We start from the raw sequence: 25,792 nt of genomic DNA, 5'->3' as shown, positions 1-25,792 counted from the left end.
CTATGATTATGTCGGGAACAAGCTGTTTAATTAAGGTTATGTTATGTTTCCAACCCTATGATTGAAGTGTTTTATCAAACAAGTGACAGGTGTTTCTCGTTGTGGCGATGAAGTGTTTAGTTTGTTTTCAAAAAAAAAATGCCCTTGTGTTTTAGGAATTGCAACATAGTCCTTAGACTTCACAGATTACTAATGTGATTTCTCAGTTGAGAAATTGAGCGTTACAATAATCATTAAAAAAACTTTATCAACATACATTTTAATAGTAGAAAAGTCACAATTGACTTTTATTAATTATTTTAATGTCATTAAAAACCATTAAATGTCAAATTAGTACAGTAGTTATCTTCGAAAAAAGTCACAATTAATTTTTGTTAATTATTCTAATGTCATTAAAACTATTAAATGCAATATTAATATATTAATTATTAATTAGTCTAATGTCATTAAAAACCATTAAATGTCAAATTAATACAATAGTTATTTTCGAAAAAAGTCACAATTGACTTTCCTTCTCATATTTAAAATTAAATGTTAAAATTACTTGAAATGTAATTATTATTTTTTTGATAAATGAAATGTAGTTATTAATTACAACTTGAGGTGATTTTTTAAAGAATAATAATAATTGAAATTGACTACCTTTACATTAATAACAATAAGAATAATAGATAGTTAATAATAATTTTTTATATTCATCACTAATTTTAAAAATTTCTAATTATATATATATAAATTAAAATTATTATAATTTTAATTATTAATCATAACAAATAAAACGTATTACTATTATTTACTTATAACAAATATATCAAGTATTAAAGTTAAATATCATGTTTATGTTAAGCATATATCAATTAAAAAACATAATATCTCCTCGAGAACAATATTCCCCAACTGAGTATCAATGCTTACAACATGATATATGTTAAATTAGCCCCTTCACAACCGAAACCACAACAATAATCTCTATTACAGGGAACCCAAATCAACATAATAGGTTCCAACCAAAGTTTTTGAAATTAATTCAATGCAAATTATTAAATATCAATTACTAAATTTCAGTATTAATTATTTACACAAAGAAACCTCTAATACGAGCAATTTAATACACCAAAAATATTATTTAGAAGTCTCAACATAGTTTTTTTATAATATTTATAGTAAAAAGTATTTTTAATATTAAGTGATTAAATTACACTAAATTTATACAATATTAATAAAATATTGCGAATAAACTCTTCCTTTATATCAAGTGACATAATATTGGTAGAAAAGTCCTAATTGAATTTTATTAATTATTTTAATATCATTGAAAACCATTAAATGTCAAATAAATACAGTAGTTATCTTCGAAAAAAGTAACAATTGACTTTTTTAGTTGTTCTACTGTCATTAAAAACCATTAAATGTCAAATTAATACAATAGTTAATTTTGAAAAAAGTCACAATTGACTTTTGCTTATTATTCTTATGTCAATAAAACTATTAAATGCAATATTAATACAATAATTATTTTCGAAAATATGAAATCATTTAATATTTAAATTACAAAAAAAAACAGAAAATATAAATATGACATCATCTACCTACTAATTATAGTTCAAGAGAAAAATCGTATGAAGAAAGATATAGAATGAGGGGGTGGCACTTGTCGGAGTTACCACTTTTTGGTTTCGAAAATAGTATATAATATAGGATAAGATAGGATAGGATAGCCAATTTTTTTTTTTAAAGTCATAATATTAACATATGGTCGATTGGTTCATATTTTTTTGTAACCAAAAAATTATTTGGTAACATAATATTCTTGGTCGTAACTCATAATGATGGTCATAGTAGTCTAGTTGACCTTCCTTGATTATTTGTAATATGATAATCTTGTATATAATGAAAGAATGTCACATGATAAAAGAAATACACAAAGCATAATTTCTTCTAATAAGAGAGGAGCAATATGATCAACTATAATCCTTTATGCCTCTTTTGCTGCTTTGTTCTGCCCATCTTGCTCTTTGTTTATCCCACAACTGCTTCTCCTAGAAACAATGTAACACCATTGGTGGATCAAGTGTGTGCCAAAACCTCAAACTACTCATTATGCGTTGAGACTCTTTATTCTGACCCACACACTCCAGAGGCAGATATCTTTGGTCTGACCACTATTGCATTTAGATTGGCACACACCAATGCCACAGACACCAGAGACTACTTACATGCCCTGCTCGTAAAGTATCCAACTTGGGATCTTCAAAAGTGTGCTAGGGATTATGAAAAGGCTGTGTTTGAATTTGAACGAGCTTTCAAGGACTTGAAGTCTCGATCTTACTCTTTCTTGCCTGGTTATGTTCGTGTTGCTTCTCATGGTGCTGATGATTGTCAGCATGCTAGCAAAGCAATACCTGGTCATGATGTTCTCCTTGCTGACGTGAACAATGCCTTGAAGGGTCTTTGTGAAATTTGTCTAGTTATTTCTATTAGGCTCACTACCACAGGCTCCTAATCAATATGTGAATGCATGCATGACACAGTACAAAAAGTCAATATGAAACTATGAAGTTGTTTTAGGATTGAGCTATGTTGCACCGGTACTCCAAAATTGGCAGAGTACCCGGTACCGGGTACGCAGTGGGTACGTCGTGGGTACGTATCTGGTACGTACCCAAAAGTATCGCCAAACAAAAAAAATTGGGTACGTCGTGGGTACGTTTTGGGTACATCGTAGGTACGTCGAATAAGTTTTTTTTTTTTAAAATAAAAAATGTTCAAAACTATGTTGTTTTGTAGTTTTTTATGTAATTTTGAAAATTAAAAAATTTATTCTCAATTTATTCAAAAGACCAAAACCTAATTTACGTTTCACTCTTTCTAACATACGGCTGTTATGAAGAATGAAGAGAGAGAGTCGCTCACGTTCTTCTTCCTCCCATCATGCCACCATTGAATCCATCGTTCTGATGACTTTTATGTTGGTATTTGATATGAGTATTGGCAAGAAATACGAGTATTGTACATAAGGAGATTTGATATTTTTAATTAATAATATTGTGGTAGAAAACATTTTATTTCTATTTATATATATATAACAGGCATACCCGTATCTTGTTTTTTCAAAAAATATCGTACTTCGTACCCGTACCGGTACCCGGTACCGATACCGTACCCGTATCCGTGCAACATAGGTATTGCGTATCCGTGCAACATAGGTATTGAGTAAGCACCTTGAATTATGTGTAAATGGCAAAATCAAGTACGCTATTAATAATATTTCTCATGAAATTTTTTTTCTTAAACTTGAAAACCTTTGTGTACATTTAGATTTATGCCACTATCATATCAAATTCTAACTTTTCTGTTGATAATGTTTAAGTTTGCACCAACGTCAAAATTAACATACATCTTGTTTGAATCCTGATTTCAATTTTTTAGGTCAGTGTGATTTATGTGAATGTGAATTAATTTCTGACTTAATTTGGGAGTTTACTTATAAAATTTGGGAAACTTATATAAACAATTTAATGGAGACTTTGGAGGGTTATTTAGCCTTAGTTTTAAAGACTCTAGTGATGAAGATGGGTGTCTGTTACCACCATCGCCGCCGCGTGTTTTCGCAATGTCAGCCCATTTTTCGTTTCCTGAGGAATTTCACGGCTTCAATTTCCATTTCACACGATTGGTCACTCCGCAAACGTAACGTCGAGATAACTATTCTGGGTCGCCGCGGAAAGCTCAAAGAAGCAAGGAAGCTGTTCGATGAAATGCCTCAACGAGATGCTGTTTCCTACAACTCCATGATCGCCGTTTATCTGAAGAACAAGGACGTACACGGGGCTGAAACGATATTCAAGGCAATGTCCGAGAGAGATGTTGTTGCTCAGTCCGCAATGGTTGATGGGTATGCTAAAGCTGGTCGCTTGGATAATGCACGCGAGGTGTTTGATAATATGACTGAGAGAAATGCGTTCTCTTGGACCAGTTTGATTTCTGGGTATTTCAGGTGTGGGAGAACTGAGGAGGCTTTGCAGTTATTTGATCAAATGTCTGAGAGAAGTGTGGTGACTTGGACTACCATGGTTTCTGGTTTTGCTCAGAATGGATTGGTCGATCATGCTCGCAGGTTCTTTGATCTCATGCCTGAAAAGAACACCATTGCTTGGACAGCTATGGTGAAGTCATATCTTGACAATGGTCAATTCAGTGAGGGTTATAAGCTCTTCCTTGAAATGCCTGAAAGAAATGTTCGTTCGTGGAACGTCATGATCTCAGGTTGTCTGAGTGCCAATAGAGTGGATGAGGCTATACATTTGTTTGAAACAATGCCGGATAGGAATCATGTTTCATGGACGGCTATGGTTTCGGGTTTGGCTCAGAACAAGATGGTTGAGGTTGCAAGGAAGTATTTTGATATCATGCCTTTTAAAGACATGGCAGCTTGGTCTGCAATGATCACTGCATATGTTGATGAGAAGCTCCTTGGTGAAGCTCTTGAGCTTTTCAACTTGGTGCCGGAGAAAAATGTTGGGATTTGGAACACAATAATTGATGGTTATGTAAGGAATGGTGAAGCAGGGGAAGCCTTAAGGCTCTTTATTTTGATGCTGAGATCTTGCTTTAGACCCTGTGTAACCACTATGACTAGCATCATCACCTCCTGTGATGGCATGGTGGAGATCATGCAAGCTCATGCAATGGTCATCCATCTCGGGTTTGAGCAAAACACTTGGGTAACAAATGCTCTTATTACTCTGTATTCCAAAAGTGGGGATCTTTGCTCTGCCATGCTTGTTTTTGAGCTTCTAAAATCAAAAGATGTAGTGTCATGGACTGCAATGATTGTAGCCTATGCAAATCATGGACATGGTCACCATGCATTACAGGTATTTGCTCGCATGGTAACATCAGGAACTAAACCAGATGAGATCACCTTTGTGGGACTCTTATCAGCATGTAGTCATGCTAGTCTTGTCAACCAAGGTAGAAGAGTGTTTGACTCAATCAAGGGTGCCTATAATTTAAATCTCAAGGTTGAGCACTATTCCTGCCTTGTAGATATGCTAGGTCGAGCAGGACTTGTGAATGAAGCAATGGATGTAGTATCAACTATCCCTCCTTCTGAGATCGATGAAGCTGTTCTTGTAGCATTGCTTGGTGCCTGCAAGCTACATGGGAATATTAAAGTAGCAAATTCAATTGGCCAGAAGCTATTAAGTTTAGAGCCGACTAGTTCAGGGGGGTATGTGCTACTATCCAATGCATATGCGGCAGAAGAGCAATGGGATGAGTTTGCACAAGTAAGGAAAAGAATGAAGGAGAAGAATGTGAAGAAAATTTCAGGATTTAGTCAAATACAAGTAAAAGGAAAAAATCATTTGTTTTTTGTTGGGGAAAGATCTCATCCCCAGGTTGAGGAAATTTACGGATTTTTGCAACAGAGTCTTCAACCTTTGATGAGGGAAACGGGTTATACACCAGAGAACTCATTGTTAATAGATACTTTTCACAATTAATTTAACACTAACCAGAGTTATATATGACAAAAAGAAATTTACTTCATTTACCGGTTACAAGGATGCAAAGTTTAACTTAAAATAATTACTTTATGTTTCTTGCAATCGAATGACTGAATGAGCAGGAGTGGACACAAGCACAGAAGAGGGAACTGGAAAGGTTTAAAGTGAAAATGTTGCTTACTGTTCAGCTCCAAAGTCCAAATCAAATTCAAACAAGTAATGATTTATCCGGCTGTTCTAATCATGGGATTTTTAAAAGCTGCAGGTATGCCTTTTTCTTTTTTATGTGTGGTCCACATGGGAAAGAAAATATTCAGAAGTGACCATGAAATCCAGTCACATTATGATTAATAGACTATGAAAGTGAGTAGCTCAAACAATTAGAAAATGCCAAAGCTTGGCCTCTTGACTTCTTAACAACCACCAGGAAATCAGGCTCTTGTATTAAGGAAGGACTATTCATGACTAGAGAAACAAGGTACGGATAGAGACTGCAACATGTTGGAATAAGATTAGAGAGATAATAACCTCATCATAATGCATATAATCCAAGTTCAAATCCCTTATAGAACATGGATTTGACCAGGTCATATATATTTAACTATTTGAACAAGCAATGAGACACGTTTCCTTTTTGTAGGTTAGCTAGCAGCAAGTTTATGCAGACACAAGGAACCTTTCCCCTTTACCTTCTTTTGAGAAGCAAGGTTCACCAACAGCTTTCTCATATGTCATTCACAAAAAGAGAGATTCCCTGAGCTCTCACTACTCTTATTATTTTCCTTTGCTTCATCCATCGTTTTCTTCCTTTACTGGGGCAACTTGCTTTGAAGAAAACTATCCAAACTATTTATCTATTATAAATTTACCAAAATAGCTTATTAGATGTGGAGTTTCTATGCTAGTTTATCTTCATGACTTCACACTAATATTATGACATATCGCCAAGTTTTAAGTATTCTTCTTGACTTATCATCTTTTTGTATTTTTAACTCCTCACTTTCATACTGCAAATATTATTAGTAATTTACCAACTATTGGTTGGTTCAAATGTTACACGTTTGAGTGCATGTTTGGATACACGTTAGAAAACCAAGCAAAAATCACAGTGGGCAGCCACAAAAACTAAAGGAATTTGCTTTTGTCCACCATGATTTGGATTCAATGTGTTTATGTATCCAAACATGCATTGTTTCCCTCAAGTAAAGTCTTGCTTTGAGCATTTTGAATGGGAAAACCTGAAGAGCTAGCCAGATGAATGTGAAAGCTCCTATCTCGAAAAATATTGTCTCTTATGAAGGATACTTATGGTCAAACAAAAAAATAATTGTTTGATTATACTTTAGGTCCATGTTGATTAGTGATTCAATTATTTTGGTCCATTTTGTTCTACTGATTTAGTGATTTTGCTCCCTCTACTTTATTTTCACAATTTTAGTCCCTCTAATTTAGTGATTTTTCAATTTTGATCTCCCTACTTTAAATTAAATATTGGACAGAGAGAATCATAAAATCACTAAAGTAGAGGGACTAAAAGTGAAATTAAACTTTTTTTGTTTTTGATATTTTATAATCAATGTTTAAGTTTTTTCATAAACATTATTTACAGTTTATCATTAAAATTCACTCATTAGACTAATAATTAACAAATCAAAATTATTTGTGTTAGAATAGTCTTTATCAATTAAATCATATATTTTAATATAATTATACATTGTGCAATATTATATGTACTATATGGGATATTTGCTGGCCGATGAACAAAAAATAGCACTTTCAAGCTCAGTGATTGATAACCCAGGACACTTCATATATAACTTGGAAATTATTGTCTTTTTATCATTTGTCTGCATGTTATATGTCTAGATTGAAGCATCTGAAGGTAAGCATCGTTACCTAATTTCAAACAATTTGTAGGCAGCAGAAGAGAATTAGATAACGTTAAAATGGACAAAAACTTGCTAAATTCATAGGATATGTTCATGCTTGTCACAATCATCTTCACAAATTGTGATTTCCCAATTGATTTCTTCAATCGTGATCCAGTGTATTAGTATGCCTAGTTCGGTGAATATCATGATCCAAACCCTTCATAATGGTTGGCTAGATTTTTTTTCTTATGCAGGAACCTCATTCTTACAAAATGTTGTGCAGTTGAATTTGGATAGTACTGTTAGTTATCTTTCAACTTTGTTTTGTAATATAGATGTTTTTGTGCATGTTCTGATGTTCCTACTATCAAAATCACTTTTTTCCCAAATGTGAAAATCTACCGAAGCACACACTATTAACATGTTTGTTTCAGTTTCTTTTTCTCAGAATTAATTATAAAACTCATAAGCTACTCACCGGAGCTTCTTTCCATAACTGATTTTGACATTAGATCAATTGTAGAAGAATATCCAAATATGCACTACCATGTAGGTTTCCACACAACTTATAGTGTACTTGGAAACATGGTATGTTTTCATGTTGGAGAAGAAGTGATTCTGAAAAGAAGCTAGTTGTGATAATTTTTGTGGGGAAGAAGTGATTATGGCAGATTTAAACTTGAATCTAAACACCTAATTTGGGTCTCCCTTTTTTTTCTCTTCTTGTTTTGATATTTTGGGACACTGAAAAGAGAATTTGGAAGGGGAAAAAGGAGAAAGAGCATTTGGTGGTCACATAGGGAAGGTTTGTTCAAAGAATGCCTACTCAATTATCAATGGGACAATAATCCCTTTTCAGATCCAAGTGAAGGAAAAGAAAGCAACAAGCCTACAAAAGCAGATAAGAAGCTACTACTACTACAGAATAATCCCCTTTAAAGTCCTCTTCTCTTTTTTTACTCACAATTTGCTTTTATATGATCAGATAAATTTTACCTTGTCTTTTTTCTCATTGCAATTCAAAATATAGAAAAGCTAAAAATCATACCAGTAAATTAAATGACACATTCTGCATGATTTACTTTGGAGGTCCCTAATTAAAATTCTGTCCACAAGAAGAAGTTAAGTTCCTCATTTAAATAAAACACATGAACTAGCTGTCACAAATGTCTCATTAACTAATCAAATTATATAAAATTAAAATCCCATTTACAATGTCTGAATTTAAGGATTGAGCTGACCCATGGTTTGAAAATACAATTAACTTCAGGTTCATAACCAAATTAGAAATTACTACTATTGATAAAATTTGAATACCAATGTGAATTAATCCAAACTTTTCACCAATGAGAGAACTGAGTTTAGCTTACACTTCATAGACAAACACTTAGGCATGTCTGTCACACAAGCTAAATATTATGTGTTTAGAAGCACCATAGAATTTCACGACAGAGAGTTGATTATGGGAGAAGTTATTGCAGTAAGTAACTTTTGTGATACGAGAAGTGATTTTAGAAGGAATAAAAGTATACCTAACATTCTAGGGTGTATTTGTGAGCTCATTGGCGTGTTTAAAACAACGATAAACTCGATGCCCAGATTTTTCTCATTCGTGTTCAAAGTCTGTGGAAATGTGATTTTAATTTTGGTATCTGAAAGAGAGAATTGTCATTCTAAGCAACATTATCCAAACATATCGCCTAATTTTGCTTTTGGTTTGAAGTGATTTTGGCACTAAATGGTTTACCAAATATAACCAAACACACTGCAGGGAGTTCATTTGATATCAAACCTAAAAACCAAAACATGAGATCATGTATGCATGTATCATCTATAAAATGAGTAAGGACAAGGATTAAAAAAGAAAAAAGAGTTTTATAAGGTAGTCCAAGTTAGGTAATGCGTTTATGAAGAAGACAAGTGGAATACAACCAGTGCAAGAAAAGCATTTTAGCGCCAACCCATGAGTCTCTCACTCTCTCTCTGCTTTGGGTTGCAAATAACATGGCTCTTTAATTTGTTTATCAACAAGCTAAAAGTGGGAAAAAAAACCAAAGTATGGAAGTTATCATGGACTCAATGCTGAACCTTTCAAATTCAAATACAACGGCTATTTTCTCCACCTCTTTGACTCATTTCTTTTTTCACTTTGTTTTTGCCCCCATTTACCCCCTTTTTCTCCTTCTCTCATGCTTTGGTTGTCAATCATACCATCAAACTAGATCATTCAGTTTATATTTAGATTTTTATTAAACTCATGGTATATCTACACTATGGTTGGATACTCATTGACATTTGTACACATGAATAAAACGTTCATTTTGAGAGAAGTGATCAAAACTCTTGAACTAAATAAAAGTCAGTTCACATTGCACTCGTCAGCATCAAAATCTTACTTCTCCATTCATGCACTAATGTGTCCTTGGTGCCAAAGTGAATGTAACTAATGCAAGCTAAAAATGGTAGCAAGATTTTGCAGCTACAATGTTTGAAAGTGAAAAAGAAGAAAAGAAATGTGCATCTATGCCATAACCTAGTGGACCCGATCCATGTGTGGAAGGTGGGGTTGGAATGCTTAAAATCTAATGGAAACTTATCATCATTGAACTCATCTCATAAATTGTCATTATGTTTCCCCAGCGCCCATTGCATAATGCATATCACACTTGATGCACACATAATAAAAATTTCAACATTGTTAGTATTTTTTTTAATAAACAAATGTGAAAGATAGCTGAAGAAAAATGGATGAAAAAAAAGTGTGGCCCTAGTGGAGGGAGGGATCTCACTATTTATTGCTGTGAGCAACTAATGGTTGAGAATCAGGTTGAGTGGGTCGTGGGATGGTCCCATATTATCATTTTCTTTGGAAAGTGCCACATTAGTACTTCTCCCCTCTCAGTCTTCCTCATTTCATGCTCTTTCATCAATTTCCACAACCATTTCTTGATGCTATAGAGTATAGACTAATTAAAATCGGCCTTAGTCTGATTCCAATGGAAAGATTACTCACAATTCACAAGAGGAGGCAATAGAATCCATTTAGTGCGTGTTTGGATTAATGTAATCAGAATTGACTCGAGATAGAATTGATTATGGTAAAATTAGTTATGTAAATGTGAGTTAAAAGTAATATAACTTATGTTTAAATAGTTATGAAAAAATTTACTAATGTTATGAAATTCAATTGTGAAACATATGTTTACCATAAAAATTAGGATTTGTCGCTTTATCAAAATTAGTTGAAAAAAAATTAACACATCCAAACACTCAAAATATTATCAAAAATATGAAACCAAACATATATTTGATAATCCTTCTACATTATAATGAGAAATTTATGCGAGTAGGATTCTAAATGTTTTAAAACTTATTATTTGCAAATTGAAATCTATCCAATGCTAATAATCTTTTAACAAATACAATACTGCTTTTATAATGAGTGTCACACTTTTTTCAATAAGCCATCAATTAAAAAACTTATTTTAAATTAATTAAGTTACTGAAACTCTTAGAAATGTACTACATGAAAAGAATCATTACCCCTCACCTAAAACCATAAAGCAAAATTTCAAACCCTCTACCTTTGTAATTAGAGCAAGCAAGCAAGTACCAAATGCAAATTGGGCTGGCCTATTAGTTTGAAAGGTGAGAGGGTGAAAAAAGAAACAATAACAAAAAGGGAGTTCTTCACAGTCTTTCATTGGCAAGTGTGGGCTCAGCAGCTACACATATATAATAATATATATATATATATATATTGGTGATAGTGCTTTGAAGAAGTTGAAGGCAAATGTGTACTTGTTGTGTTATATAAGAGAGTGTGCAATGCAAGGTGTTGATGAAGGAAGAAAAGAACACAACAACAATAATAGTGCCTTAAAAAAGTAATAGCAACCAGAAGCTGGTCCTTGCTGAATTCTCCAGACCTCTTTGTCTCTTTGCCCCTCCCTCTCTCTCTCTCTCTCTCTCATCTGTGACACAAACACCAAACAAAAGCCATTCAGGCTCAGAGGATCACACTGTGAAATTTGACCACACAGAAGAGAAAACTGATAGAGAATGGGTGAAGGAGGAGGAGGAAGAAGAGGAGCTTCAAAGCTTAGAGAAGCAGCAAGGAAGGTAGCTGTGGCAGCAGCATATGCATGTGGAGCACTCTCTAGGAGAAAAGCTCTGGTGGATCCAGTTTCCATTGATAACTCTTGTAGTCTATCTGCTACTGTATGTAAACACAACCCACTAACTTTCCCTCTTCTTTCTTATCTGGGTTCTTAGCATTTTGGAAAAAGATGCAAACTTTATCTGCATTTTGAAATGGGCTTCTGCCAAATTGCCTTGAGGATTTCATGTATTGATGAACCACTTCATTCATATTGTTGAAAACACTGAAAAATGTGAAATTTTGGAATTGATTTTGTTAATCCATGTTTGGTCTTTGATTTCCCATTCTCATTTTTTCTTCTCTAATGATACATTTGGTGATAGGGTTGAGTAGGTGAGTTGGACTAGCTCTGAAATTGTTCTGTTTATCAATGTCATTGTTATTGAGAGAGTTCTTTTTCTGTATGAAGGTTTGAAACAAAAGAGTTTGACATATACCTTTGGTTATTTGCATGTTTTCAGATCTCAAATTCCCCATTTGTGTCTCCATCAACAACAAAAAATTCCTCATCTGAGGTAATAGAAGAAATTGATTCTAGTACCCCTACTAACATCTACCACAATGAGCTTCAAAGTAAGGTAATTGTCTTGAAGTTCCTTAAACCACCACCCCCAGGCTAATTTGTTTTGGTAAATTAGTAATTATTTACCTTCCTCAGAGGTAACCTAGTGATGTATTAATGTTAAGATATTCATTAGTTTAGGATTAAAGACACTTTTCAACTTCTACCACACCTCATATCCCTGCTAAATAGTTTCTCTGTCTCTGAGCTATTCTCACATTATTTATGGCACTTAATTCTTTCTAGGATTTTCTATCTTTGCTTATTTTCTAATACATTGGAATCCAATGGACCTCAAAGTTGGACCTCATAGAACTTCTTTATTTTTTTGGCTTGAAATTTTTTATGTGGTGCTTAAATTTTCTTTTTTAAACAATCCTTTTGCTTTACCAATTTTCTCAGGCTGTGAATTGGCAGCACAGCTTTAAAGCATTTATTGTGGTACTGAAATTTATTTAGAACAGCAATAGAGGATACTAGCATGTGAAGACCCCAGCACATGGTTATAAGTGAGGCCAAGAATATATTCATTATTAATGCAGACCCCACCAGGGAAGTTTCACCTGCCACATCAAGCATGATCATACTTTCTTTCTATTGTTGTGAAAACCTCACTGGCCAATATGCAAGCCCAATAGCTTCTTGATGAAGGGAGTGAATTTTTATGGTGCACAAAATCTGTTTTCACTTGAGTGTGGAATCTCTTTTTTATTTTAACTACCATAAAGTTTCACTGTATTTTCCCCTACTTCAATCAATTGGTTAAAAGTGAGAGAAGATTGATTAATCATGCATTTCTGTATGATTTTCGGCATAATAAACACTAGCCTCTGCAAGGGCTTGAAGTGGTACTTACACATGTCTATTGATGAAGGATTACATGTAGGAATTTTCCTATCTTCATCTAGTTTTATTGCATGTTTGGAAACTCTTCTACAATTGATTCTGAAGTCAGAATCAATTATGGGGAGAAGCTTATGTGAGTGGCTTCTAGGTTTCAGAATCGATTCTTATGATAGAGAAGTTGATCCAACCATCCGTATGCCACTTATTTTTCATTAAAAATGCTTGTTCTAGTAAACTCTTAAAGCCTCAATACTTTGCTTTTCCTTCCAATGTATTGCTATTCTGAAAAATAAAAATTATTAAAGTGTGTGAGATATCACACCGAAAATATGGACTTGTCCTTTTCTTCTCTAGCTACTGTGCATAGTTAGCTAAGTACATACATCTAAAAGCCCCCTAACAAACAAGCTAAGTAACGAATTGATGTCCGAATTCTGGTAGTAAAACTTATTAATTTTACAGATTTTATTCCAGAATCAAATCTCAGTGTCTAGTCACTTTATAGCTGTGTTTTTTCTTTCTGATCATGAATCTGTTCTTTTGACTCCTCTTTCTTTATCTTGTTTTGCAGAACTTGTGTGCAATTTGTTTAGATCCTCTGAGTTACCACAGCAAGGGAAGCAGTCCAGGCCAAGCTATATTCACTGCCCAGTGCTCTCATGCATTCCATTTCGCCTGCATCTCTTCCAATGTCCGCCACGGCAGTGTCACTTGCCCCATTTGCCGCGCCCATTGGACCCAGCTTCCTCGCAACCTAAACAGCAGTCTTTGTGGTTCTTTCACTTCTAGTAACCAAAGTGATCCAATCCTGCGAATCCTCGATGATTCCATTGCCACCTTCCGTGTCCATCGCCGCTCTCTTCTGCGCACGGCGCGCTATGACGATGATGACCCTGTGGAGCCTGATGACACACCTCACAGTCCCAAGCTATGCTTCTCCCTTGTACCAATTCCACCAAATGCACCAGCTAGTTTCCATCCAGCTTTGCAAGTAACCAAGCACGCCTCATGTCCTTGTCATCTATCCCTCCACCCTTTAACTTGCAGCTCCTCATCACTATTACATTCCCCACCACCAATGCAATCACCTTACATCACATGCCCCTCCTCCAACAGAGCTTACCTCTCAGTAAAACTGACACATGAACGCCCGACCGACTTGGTCTTAGTCGCTAGCCCCAATGGACCACACCTAAGGCTTCTCAAACAAGCCATGGCTCTTGTGGTTTTCTCCCTCAGGCAAGTCGACCGCTTGGCCATAGTCACATACTCCTCGGCAGCCGCCCGTGTCTTCCCCTTAAAACGCATGACATCATACGGGAAGCGCACTGCGCTTCAAGTCATAGACCGTTTGTTCTACATGGGGCAAGCTGATCCAGTTGAAGGATTGAAGAAAGGGATCAAGATACTCGAAGACCGCGTGCACAAGAACCCTGAGTCATGCATCCTGCACTTATCAGACAATCCTACTAGACCATACCATGCCACAAGCATGGAACTTCCATCCACACCTATCCACAGATTTCATGTGGGATTCGGCTTCGGAACTTCCAGCGGGTTTGTTATGCAAGAGTTTGAGGAGTTCTTGGGGAAGATGCTGGGAGGCATTGTTAGGGAAGTGCAACTGAGAATATGCGGGGCCGGGGAGGAAGCCGGAAGTGGCAGAGTCATAAGAATTGGAGAGATAAGAGGTGGAGAAGAGAGAAGGATTCTATTAGACCTAGGTGGCTGCACTACTCACGTGTATGTTGAATTTAGCTACATTGAAGGTGAAATTGATGAGTGTGTTAGAAGGACAGGGGAAACTGTTGTTGGTGTTGGAGAACATAAAAGTGGTGGTGATGTTGCAGAAAGTGGAGAAGAGAGTGTGAGGGATATGATGAGCACTGCAGGTGGTAGGAGTAGCAGTGTTGAGAGCTGGGATTTCCATGATCCTTACATGGCTAGAAGGTGGGCCAAGCACTTGCATGGTTATAGACTTTGAAATTGCAACTATTTTTTATTTATTTATATGGAACCGATGTATTCCTGTGAAGCTATTCTGTTTTCTCCCCTATATACCCACCTATTTTTTTAGTTAGGCCTGAATGAATACACAAGATTGTTTTTTCATACACCAAAAATTTGTAATAGTAAAGGTTAATTGTGGTTTAATCTACCATTAATCAAGTTTTCAGTCCTAAACGAACATATTCAGTATAAATCTTAACACAACCAAAGGCATAAATTAATTTATGTGTGATTGTTCTAGCTTAAGCATATGTCTCAGGTTCGAGCTTTTGTAAATACAATTGTGTTAAAACTTGGTAGAGAGAGCTCTGTCCAAAAGCATTCACTCTTAACAAAAAACAAGTGTGAAGTAACTTTTTCGTATTGATCTTTTTTTTAAGAACGGATAACGAACCCAATATTTCGACTTGAACCCAATATTTCGACTTAAGTTAGAACAACCGCACGTTGACTGGTATATGGAATTATTTTTATTATTATGAGAATATATGGTGAATGCATTAATCAGGTCAATTGAGGCCTTTTTCTCTGCTTCAAAAATCTTTGTTATAGAAACTTCTCTCGTTTGAAAATTGATAGAAATTATTTATTTCCAAAAGAACATAAATTCCAGTCCATGTTCCATAATATGGAACAAGTTACAAATAAATTAATGTTTGTGAGCCACAGACATCAAAACCGACCTTAGCTCAGTTGGTAGAGCGGAGGACTGTAGTTGGTAAACATACCAAATGGCCATCCTTAGGTCGCTGGTTCGAATCCGGCAGGTCGGAAAATTTTGTGTTTTTTTTGTCATTTTTTGTAATTTTTTACCCATGCAAGAGCAAGACACATTTCTGGAAAAATACCCAAGTCATAATTAATATATCATTTATAAGGGAATTGATTGGAATTATTTTTGTAATACCATTCACAATGATTAGTGAATGCACATGTATAGAGGAAAAAACAATTGTTTGACTCAACCATACATAATAATTGCATAAGTTCATATTTTAGTTCAGCTATGAGTCTATGACTCTTTGCCTTCTGTAGGTAGCAATGTGTTGATTGAAATGAAAATCATTTTATATCTGAAAAACTTATAGGCCATTTAGTCGTGTTCTAATGTTTTTCCCATAAACAATTATACCAACTTGTTATTAGTTATAGGAATCCAACAAACTTGAATATTTTAATCGTTACTAGTTATCTGGCCTCCAAAAATCACCGATTTTGTATTTTAAATATCAATTTTTTATGTGAACTGCCACTTAATGGTTTTGTTTTATCCATTAAATATTGTAATGAGCTTTCAAAAGGGATAAATATAATAATGCTATGTTTTTTATGCAAAATTTAAAATATTTTTTCACCATTAATTGATCAGATTTAAATAATGTGTCACATCAAATAATGAAATTAAATGTAACAAAAAAATAATAAAATTAAATAAAAATGTCTTTTTATCACATTCTTTTAAGTTCAATTGATTTACTCATAGAAAGGCATTTGATGACATGACTCTCCAAAAAATATAATATATTATTGGCTAAATATTGTGACTACTATTTTTTTAAAGTAAAAGTATTCCATAGGAGTAAATATAAGATTAATCACTCGTTATATATTAGTTCATTAAGTAGTAGATGGTTAACTAATGAGTTTTTTTATTCACAAATGTGTAAAATTCAACACTCAATTAATTACTTAAGAGACATAGAACTAAATCACTGCGTCGATCCACTTTAAATGTGATTAGTGAATTTTGATGGGAAGATTATTATAAATTAATTTGATATGTGAATATCAAGAAATGGAATTTTGGACTTTTAAGTTGAATAGTGATCAAGGGATTTTATTGTAACATTTTAAAAAGGTAAGTTGAATTGTAAAGACCACGTTAAATGTAAAAGTGCTTTCTATTCAATCCATTCACGTTTTTTCTCATTATAAATTGTGATTTTCACTTTCCTTATCTAGGAATCTATGCTAATTGAAGGTAAACATAAAAATATAAAGAGTTTTACATATATATCCAATTACAACATTTTGATTTTTAATATTTTTACATTTAAATTTAATAATGATATGGTAAATTAATGAATTCTAATTAGACAGTTGTGTAACTATTTTACTTAATATAGTAGTTAAACTCATACACCAATTATAATTTCAAGAGTAAAATACACTCACCCCCTCAAGGTTTGTAAGAATGACACTCCACCCCATTCTTTTTTAAAATCTACACTCCACCCCATTTTTTATAAAGGCAAACTTTAGTGACGAAAACAAATTCGTCACTAATAAAAAATAATTACTAATTAGTTAAAATTTAAATAAATTTAATGCATATACTCTATCATACATTAATTTATGAAAATAACTTTACTGAATTAAATTTAAAAAAAATATCCACTATGTGTGTTAAGTCCACGTCTCATCTATCTCCAAATCATATTTCTCGCCACAAACGGTCACCACCAAGCCTTTGCTCCCTTTAACACGGCGGTCACCGTCCCAGAATGTGAAACCCCATGGCACCACCATGCCTCAAAGTTTTGTTGCAACCTGAACCCCAGAACGTGAATCGCACATCCCCAAAGCCGCTTGTTCAACTACTTCTTGTGAACTTTACCCATTTAAGTTGTGAGCCAAAGCTCTGTTGGTTTAAGATGTTGTTGGATTTTGTTAAAAACGGTGCTCCACCGCATCGTTGGGTTCTAATAACCTCCGATCCACTTCATGTTTCTTAATTTTGTTTCTCTATTTTCTTCACTCATTTGTGTTGCTTTTTGGGTCTACAATCCAATTTTGAAAATTTGAGGTATAAAGAGATATATTGATTAAAAATGGATTATTACAAAAAATGAAAATACAAGCATGTTTCACTATGTTCGAGATATGGTTTGTCAACCGGTCAGGTGTGCTATTGCAGAATTTACATTGTGAATTTACAGATGAAGAATGCGATTGAGAGAATGAGAGGACTGTGATGTTTTCATTTTTTAATTTATTGGATTATATTGAAAATATTTTTTGAAATTATTGATTAACAATTTAAATAATAACTAATTATTAATGAAGAATATTTTTCGTCACTAAATTTGCCTCTATATAAAATGGGGTGGGGTGTAGATTTTAGATAAAAATAGAGTGGAGTGTAATTCTAACAAATCTTGAGGGGCTGAGTGTATTTTACTCTAATTTCAATAATCACATGTAAACAGATATAAATTGAGTTAGACTAACCAATATATGTGTTAGTAGTGGTTTTAACTTTCACAAAACACTTGCAGTTGTTAAATACACCACTAACATATATCAGAAAGATGTTGACAGTTTCTGCATGAAATGTATTTCTAATAGGAGTGATCATGAGAAGAATTATGTTTGTCATTCATCGAACGCTAAATTTTGACCGTTTTATTTTTTAACCTAAAACCATCGATAAACTCAAAGAAACCCGATGAGTTGTGGATTGAATGAACTTGGGTTAGTGTTAGAAATCTTAAGTTAGAACCACACAACACCACAAAACCTTAGGCTTAAGGCAATGGGTGTGTGTTCTTTATTATTTATGCACTTGTGCACTTGCTAATCTTGGCAATGCGGGACTTCTTTGAGTTACCACTTCATTATCTCTATTACTCCCTCTCAATTGGGACTCCATTTTTTTTTGCATGTGCCTTGCACTCTAGCGGGAACAGCAGTGGTCGTCGGACTTGTGCTCCTTCGTCTGAGTCTGAGGTCTTGGCTTGCGCAAATGGGACTGCCATTTTTGCTTCTTTTTTTTTGGAATGAAGTGGTAACTCAAAGAAGTCTCACATTGCCAAGATTAGCAAGTGCACAAGTGCATATATAATAAAGAACACACACACCTATTGCCTTAAGCCTAAGGTTTTGTGGTGTTGTGTGGTTCTAACTTATGATTTCTAACAGTTAGAATGTATTTACGCCCTTTTGAAAGAGTTTACTTGAGTTTATCTGATAGCATAAATGTCTTACGATAGAGAAGTTGAAGCTGACCATCCCACAATACATCATTCCATGATAATTTACCATCATTTTTTCATATATTTTCCACAACAACCCAAGCTGCAAAGTGCAAACCAAGACCATAATTTGGAAAAAGAAAAAGAGATGTTAAAAAACAAAAAGAAGAGAAAAAGTGGTGAATTGATATGAAACAATACATTGGCAGCAGTGGCAGTGCTGTTGAGTGTATCATATCATGTGAATCTCTCCCATCTCTACCCTTTTGCTTTCTTCACCTCACCTCACACACAATCTACATCCATTTGCAGGTTAAGAAGAAAGGACACAGTGATGTAGACAGAGAGAGACAGCAATAATAAGAGACACAACACCCTTAAAAATTTGGTCTTTTATCTTTCTCCTTTCTTCATCAAAAAGAACAGAAAGGGACAAGATCCCCGAAAGCCGTGCCTTCGTCACACCCAGATTCAGTTTTCTTTCGTACGGTGCGCTTTCCCCCCAAAGCTTGCTCCTTTTTTCATCTTCACCCTACCCTGATTCTAAAGTTTTCATCTTTAGCTTCTGGGCTTCTTGGGTTTTCTCTTGTTTTTCTTCTCCATTGAAGCAGCAGCAGAAGAAGAAGAAGGATGTATCCGAGGCTCATACACCCCCATGAAGGGATGATTGGCCATGACGGTGGGGGTGTCCCTAACCACAAGGGTGACCCTTGTCTTGTTTTGACTGCTGATCCAAAACCTCGCCTTCGTTGGACTCAGGACCTCCATGAACGATTTGTTGATGCTGTCACCCAGCTTGGAGGTCCTAGTAGTAAGTCACTCTCTCAATCATTTTTCTTTCTTGAATATTGTGATGATCTTTATCTATGGAATTAGTTTTGTTTCACAAGAGCAATTGGTCTTTGCTTGGTATGCATGTGTTTTGTTTTGACTTTTGTGTTTAAGCAATTGTTTGAATTTTGGTATATGGGCTGCAAGATGCAATGAGTAGAATTTATTTTGACAATGTAGATGGAGAATGCTTTCCTGAGCAGGCAAGTAGCGAGAAAATGTTTGTTTGTTTGACTTCTGAATGACAATTTTGACTTAAGGCCATTATCAGTGGGTTCTGAGTTTGATCACACAATATGAAGGTCCCGTCTGGAAGAGTTTATTTGAGTTTATCTTATAATTATAATTTAAGTGAGTATGCAAGTGTTTGAGACTTGGGAGAGCGTATGTAAATAGCTTATAGCCTACCCATAAGCTCAAAAGAGCTTATTTTTGTAAGTTGTTCAGATTAGCTTATGAATAACAACTTATGTTTATCCATAACCTATTTTAATAAGTTTATCAAATTAGCTCATAAGCATTTATTGCAATAACGCTTACCCAACCCCACACAAATTCTATTGAAGAATTTTAAAGAGTCCATCATTGAACCTTACGCCTCTCATTTGTTGATGTGCTGAATCTTTTTATTGTTGACTAGGCAGGTTTATGATTTATTTGCTGGATGATTTGATTTGATATTCGTGAGGGAGCAGGGCAATGGCAGGGATGCCAACTCTTTTAGATTCTTTAGTTGAATCTTTCTGTGATACGAAGGGGAAGTTGCTTCCCTTAGGAAAACAAAGCAAGTGATTATTGTTTCCAGCCGTTGTGTCATAAACTGTGGCCGAAGTATACCTGCTTGGTTCCTTTTTCAGTTTTTCGCTTGATATTGAGAGGTTGAAACTCGTTGAATTGCTAGTATTAGAAAGTATTGTACAGGTACGTAGACGCAATTAGTGCAATAAAGTTAGGAATTTGATGAGAGTGTCGGGTGTCAAATACGGCGTGGAAGCAGTCTTGGTGTTAGGATCTTTGTGCAAAATTATCTTCATTTGGCCAAGCGGTTAAGCTGCCACTATTTAGTTTTGGAGCCTTTCGAATGGGATAAAACCTATAATATGTATCTAATTTTTTTTTTCTTTGGTTTTAGAGTTTTTGTTATATAATTCCACTGCACTTTCACGATGGAACCTTATTTAGATTTTTGTGGACCTTTTTTAAAAGGATGGACATTAAGAAAATTGAAATTGGAACATAGTTGATTTAAAATTGAGTTTGCTTAGTTATTGTTAAGTTAAGTATATTAATGACTTTTGAAATGATGAAAGGGGTATTTTTGAAATTACTGGGCGTAACTCATTAAAATTGATTACATATAAATTGTAGGGATTTTCTTACAGGGTTTTCAATTGGTGCTGTAGCAGCCGTTACCTATAGCAGCAGAATGAAGCTTTGGTGGAGAGCTTTACTGCTGTAGGAAGCAAAAATAGTTGTATTTGCTTCATGTATTGTAAATTTGTAATCGGAAACATATTTGATACCAACTGCGTTGGATACTTCACCAATACTTATTTGTGAAATATCCAAGCCAAATCTTTTCTTCTTTACAATTATGTTTGTTGAGTAATTGTAATTTCCTCTAGTGATAGTTTTATTTCGAAAATAAAACCCACATCATCCAACTGAAACCCCCATAGTAGATTTATGAAGTAATGTCTAATAAGTATGTTCTTAGTTTGAATTTTTAGATTTGCAATTTTATGTTTATTATGTTTTATGAATCCTTTTATTACATATCCTAGATATATCATGATTTTAATAAGTATGCATTGACAGTGTAAAGAAATTTACATAGACGTCCAATTACATTTCTCCATTTTACCTTTTTGTCTTTTTTAAATTTTAATTTAATTATGATGTGGCAAAATGGTGAAATTTAATTGGATGTCTATGGAAAATTTATTGGCACTTTCATAGTATTGTTATTAAACCCATATATCATATCCTGTATAATTTTATATTTTTTGTATCTGCATTAGGTATCATTTTTTATATTCACATCATATTTGTGCATTACCGCCGTTGTGTCTTGAGGCTACAAAGTGCAATAGCATATATGTACCCGATACTCATATTGTATCTATGCATTGTGCATCCTTGCTCTCATGTCTTGGAGTACTGCAAGATGCAATGGCAATCATAGCAGCCATTATTTTTTATGGAGCTTAATTTTCTTATTAAACCTCATTTGGGACTTTAGGTACATTAATGCCAGCAAATGGTGTTGTTTGTGTAGTTGTTCTCCTTTTTGTTTTCTTCCATATATATTATTATATCAATGCATCGCTGCTAGTTGTTTATGTTTTCTAATTTTGTTCAGTTTTACTTTTACTGCTATGCCCATAATTTAGTTTATCCTAATCTGTGTTTTTTACAGTAATTCCTCTGTTTTTGTTTTTGCTCTTCATCAGTTATGTTACTCTTTTTTTTTGTCAAAACAGTTCAATTATATTCTCAAATGAAATTTTGACATCAAAATAGTTCAAAAGTTATTGGGAGTAAATTGACATCATTTGACCATAACAAACAATGATCATTTCAGGATCAATTTGACCATACCATTTTTTTTTTAAATTTCAACAACCAAATTGGTTTCCAAAAATCTTTTGAAGGTTGGATTGGTAGTTTACCTTTTTCAAATCCTATTATAGTTTTAAAATTAAACTACTACTATTATAAACATGTGGTTTTTACAAAAAATTGAAGTTTTCTTCTATACATTTCATTAAAACTTGACCTATCTTTAAAATGATAAGTCATTCAGTTCACAGTTTATTAGTTTAACCATGGTCAATTGGTGGTATTAGTTTTTTTTTGAAGTATATAATATTTAAATCAATATTATATTGAAGTATATAATATTTATAAAGCATAAGAAATTGGTATCTTAGAGCTGGCATCCTTATGTACAGTTATGCCAGTGGCATGTAGGGTTTCAAAGAATGGTGTGTGATATTATGATTTATCTATTTCACCCTCAGCCCAAACTACATGCTGTTTTCTTGTTTTTATGGGAATTCTAACACAGCAGGATGCTTTTCCATGAATCTATAAGCTGTCAAAGCTGAAATAATTTTGTCTCAATATATTATTATTTGGCCTTCTTTTCTGTTGAGCTTTATGAACGATACCTAGCTTGACTTTTTCTTGTATGCACAGTAGCTATTGAAGCTTACTTTCTACTGCTCATCTAGCTCCCGTTGAAATTTTCATGCGTAAACTATCAGCAATATCATTTTCTGACTAGGTTCTGGATGTTATCTGCAGAAGCTACACCGAAAGCTATCATGCGGACCATGAATGTCAAGGGTTTAACTCTGTTTCATTTGAAGAGCCATCTTCAGGTCTATTCCATTCTTTAATAATACCCTGCCCAATTTTAAACTTTGCAATGAAATTGAAACCTTTTCTTGCTGTATTGCAGAAATACAGACTTGGTAAGCAATCAGGGAAAGATTTTAGTGAGGGATGCAAAGATGGTATGGTTGTCATTCCCCTTTGTGGACTTTCCAATCATGGTCCCGTCATCTGATTTTGTTTTGTCCAATTTGTTCTGTGGCGTCTTTCGCCTTTCCCCAGAGAATAAGTATCCGTTTGGATGCAAACCAAAGAGCATTTATTGGAGCTTATTTGTGCATTTTCTAGTAGATAAGCTCCAATAAACCCGTATCCGGACGGGCTATGTCCACCTGGAATTTTAATCTGTATAACTTATGAACCATTCCATAATGGCACAACTGCTGCTTAGGTTATATTTTGATACAGTTCCCATTGGGGGAGCATATTAGCCTGATATTAGAAAACTGGATAAAGACCATTTACGGTTAACACATTAGTTGCTCTTTGAATTTGAACAATGATTAACCATTCTTTTTTTACTATGGATTGTCGTTCTTAAATTGGAAAGAATTTTGCCAGGACCTCCTAAATTGTAATTTTAACTAAACTTTTTGTTTTTTTATTGGCTTCATCTAACAATTTAAAAATTTATGGAAGGTATATCAGGTTCATATCTTTTAGAAAGCCCTGGTTCTGATAACCCTTCTCCAAAGTTGCCAACATCTGATACAAACGAGTAAGGATTTTCATTTAACAAAGACTTATCTTCTTCTTGCAAATGTTTCAGTGGTTTTGACTTACCTAATTGAGGGGGTTATTAATTTTATGTCTAGGGGTTATGAAATCAAGGAGGCATTAAGAGCACAGATGGAAGTGCAAAGTAAACTACATTTGCAAGTGGAGGTATATTTCATTTCCGTAGTGCAAGTTGTGTACCCTATATAGCTTTGGTGATTATTTTACCATATTTTCCTAACAAGTGTTGTTGAAACAAGTTGGTGCTTGTTACTTCTGTTTTGTGACATTATTAAAAGATTCTATTGGAATGATTACTAGATAATATGTGCTGATTTAAAAAAATATCACACTGCAGGCCGAGAAGCACTTGCAGATTCGCCAGGAAGCGGAGCGGAGATACATGGCCATGGTTGAAAGAGCTTGCAAGATGCTGGCTGATCAATTTATTAGCGCTACAGTTACAGACACTGATAACCAAAAGTTTCAAGGAATTGGAAGTAAAGCACCAAGAGGTTCCTTGGTTGATCATCCTGGTTTTTACTCCTTGCCGTCGACTGAGGCGGCTGGAGTGAGTGTTCCCGAAGAAGAAAGACCTCACAATCTCCCATCCCAAAGAGCTGATTGTTCAACTGAAAGTTGTTTAACCTCACATGAGAGTTCTGGGGGATTGGTCTTAGAAGGATCTCCAAGTGAGGGGAGAAGAAGGATGCTGGGAATGGATTCTTTTGCAGCACCTTTGATCTGGAGTGAAGCTAAGATGAAAACTCAAGCCATCAATCTAGCCCATGGTAATTCTCATGGAATATCTAGGTATGGCATGTAAGGGTTGATGGTAATTCTCAAATTGATGGTGCATTCTCTCATAATTAGAGGCACCATTGAGCTTCTTTCCTTTTCATATAGGTACTTGAACTATGGTCTCTTCATGACTTGTAAGTTTTAAGTTAATGGGAACAAAGGGGGAATCAATTTTAGCCATTTTGTATATTTAAATTAACTATGGGGTTTAAAACATTGCAAAAACCAAAAAGCTATCTTTGACTATACAAAAAAGAAGTTTGTTTTGGTGATTATTATTATGGATTTTTTATTGCTTATTGCATCATTCTGAATAGAGCGGTCTTCTCTCTTGCTTCAATATAGTAGTAGAGTCATCTTAGGGAAACTCTTGAACCCTTTCAGAAGCGTTGAACTTGCAAAAGCCAATATTTGGCCAACAACTTATATTTCAACAATTATTTTAAACCATTGATATTTGGATCACAGGATATAGGAGATCCAATCAATAAAAAATATTTTTAACTTGTTTGACTTAACTGGCTATGAGAGCTTGCCCCGCCATGATATCCAGATTCCATGCGGTCAGAGGATCTTGCATTCACTTAATTCACGGGTGCGTGACCAATTGATCTTAATTAGACGGCTTCGATTCAAATAGGCTTATTTTAAGTGCACATATATCTCAATTGGATCTCCTAATTGCAGCACTCTGAATTCGTGGATGTTCTTGTCTCAAATATGATGGCCTCCGGTGCAAGATATATGTTCAAACAAAATAATAATAATTTTTGTTTCACTCCAAGTCATGTGTTCTAGGTGTGAAACTGTCAATGGTCCACACGTCCATTCTTGTTTAGTGTATCTGATGTTTACAGGCTTTATAATTATGCTTTAGCACCAAATTAATATATCACATGGCACATGTTGGGTCCATAGTCTTGGCCTGCAAGTCAAATAAAATGAAATTTGCAACTTTGGATTGAAATGTAGAATTTCTGTCATTGGTTGCATGATGCTAGTGGCAGGTAAAATGTCACAAGGGTGGAATTGAACAGCCAGAGGTGTTCAATATTGTGATTTAAAATTGAGAATATTAATCATCACATGTATTCTTCAAAATGGGACCA

The 25,792-nt window shown here is 34.5% G+C and overlaps 4 protein-coding genes and 1 non-coding gene across 10 annotated transcripts; all 5 read left to right on the top strand.

The window, feature by feature from the left end:
• The first annotated feature begins 1,957 nt into the window (after nucleotides 1-1,957).
• Nucleotides 1,958-2,503, top strand: LOC130725679 (pectinesterase inhibitor-like). The gene has a single exon (XM_057576886.1). The coding sequence runs from the start codon at nucleotides 1,958-1,960 to the stop codon at nucleotides 2,501-2,503; it is 546 nt and encodes a 181-aa protein (XP_057432869.1).
• An 895-nt stretch (nucleotides 2,504-3,398) lies between these two features.
• Nucleotides 3,399-6,400, top strand: LOC130721969 (pentatricopeptide repeat-containing protein At4g02750-like). Its single transcript, XM_057572558.1, has one exon. It carries the CDS (start codon nucleotides 3,519-3,521, stop codon nucleotides 5,505-5,507), a length of 1,989 nt encoding a protein of 662 aa, XP_057428541.1. The 5' UTR covers nucleotides 3,399-3,518; the 3' UTR covers nucleotides 5,508-6,400.
• A 4,716-nt stretch (nucleotides 6,401-11,116) lies between these two features.
• Nucleotides 11,117-15,116, top strand: LOC130722868 (E3 ubiquitin-protein ligase WAV3-like). 2 transcript variants are annotated; one of them, XM_057573725.1, is made up of 3 exons: nucleotides 11,117-11,602; nucleotides 12,005-12,121; nucleotides 13,523-15,116. In XM_057573725.1, the coding sequence occupies exons 1-3, from the start codon at nucleotides 11,444-11,446 to the stop codon at nucleotides 14,933-14,935; spliced, it is 1,689 nt and encodes a 562-aa protein (XP_057429708.1). In that variant the 5' UTR covers nucleotides 11,117-11,443; the 3' UTR covers nucleotides 14,936-15,116. The 2 variants fall into 2 exon arrangements, with proteins under 2 accessions (XP_057429708.1, XP_057429709.1); XM_057573726.1 differs by lacking the exons at nucleotides 11,117-11,602; nucleotides 12,005-12,121 and adding an exon at nucleotides 12,142-12,987.
• A 523-nt stretch (nucleotides 15,117-15,639) lies between these two features.
• TRNAY-GUA (transfer RNA tyrosine (anticodon GUA)) lies at nucleotides 15,640-15,734 on the top strand. The gene is made up of 2 exons: nucleotides 15,640-15,676; nucleotides 15,699-15,734. It is a non-coding gene; the product is annotated as a tRNA-Tyr (tRNA).
• A 3,355-nt stretch (nucleotides 15,735-19,089) lies between these two features.
• LOC130724530 (protein PHR1-LIKE 2-like) lies at nucleotides 19,090-24,958 on the top strand. Of its 5 annotated transcripts, XM_057575774.1 has the most exons (7): nucleotides 19,091-19,424; nucleotides 19,498-19,746; nucleotides 23,076-23,152; nucleotides 23,233-23,287; nucleotides 23,814-23,883; nucleotides 23,981-24,050; nucleotides 24,241-24,958. In XM_057575774.1, exons 2-7 carry the CDS (start codon nucleotides 19,566-19,568, stop codon nucleotides 24,706-24,708), a joined length of 921 nt encoding a protein of 306 aa, XP_057431757.1. In that variant the 5' UTR covers nucleotides 19,091-19,424; nucleotides 19,498-19,565; the 3' UTR covers nucleotides 24,709-24,958. The 5 variants fall into 5 exon arrangements, with proteins under 5 accessions (XP_057431759.1, XP_057431758.1, XP_057431757.1 ...); XM_057575776.1 differs by having other exon boundaries at nucleotides 19,090-19,746; nucleotides 23,233-23,245; XM_057575775.1 differs by having other exon boundaries at nucleotides 19,090-19,746; nucleotides 23,233-23,245; nucleotides 23,805-23,883.
• Nucleotides 24,959-25,792: the final 834 nt, after the last annotated feature.

This window comes from Lotus japonicus, chromosome 6, assembly GCF_012489685.1.
Source record: "Lotus japonicus ecotype B-129 chromosome 6, LjGifu_v1.2".
NCBI classification, from domain to species: domain Eukaryota; kingdom Viridiplantae; phylum Streptophyta; class Magnoliopsida; order Fabales; family Fabaceae; genus Lotus; species Lotus japonicus.
This window is presented reverse-complemented; position numbering and strand designations above follow the sequence as displayed.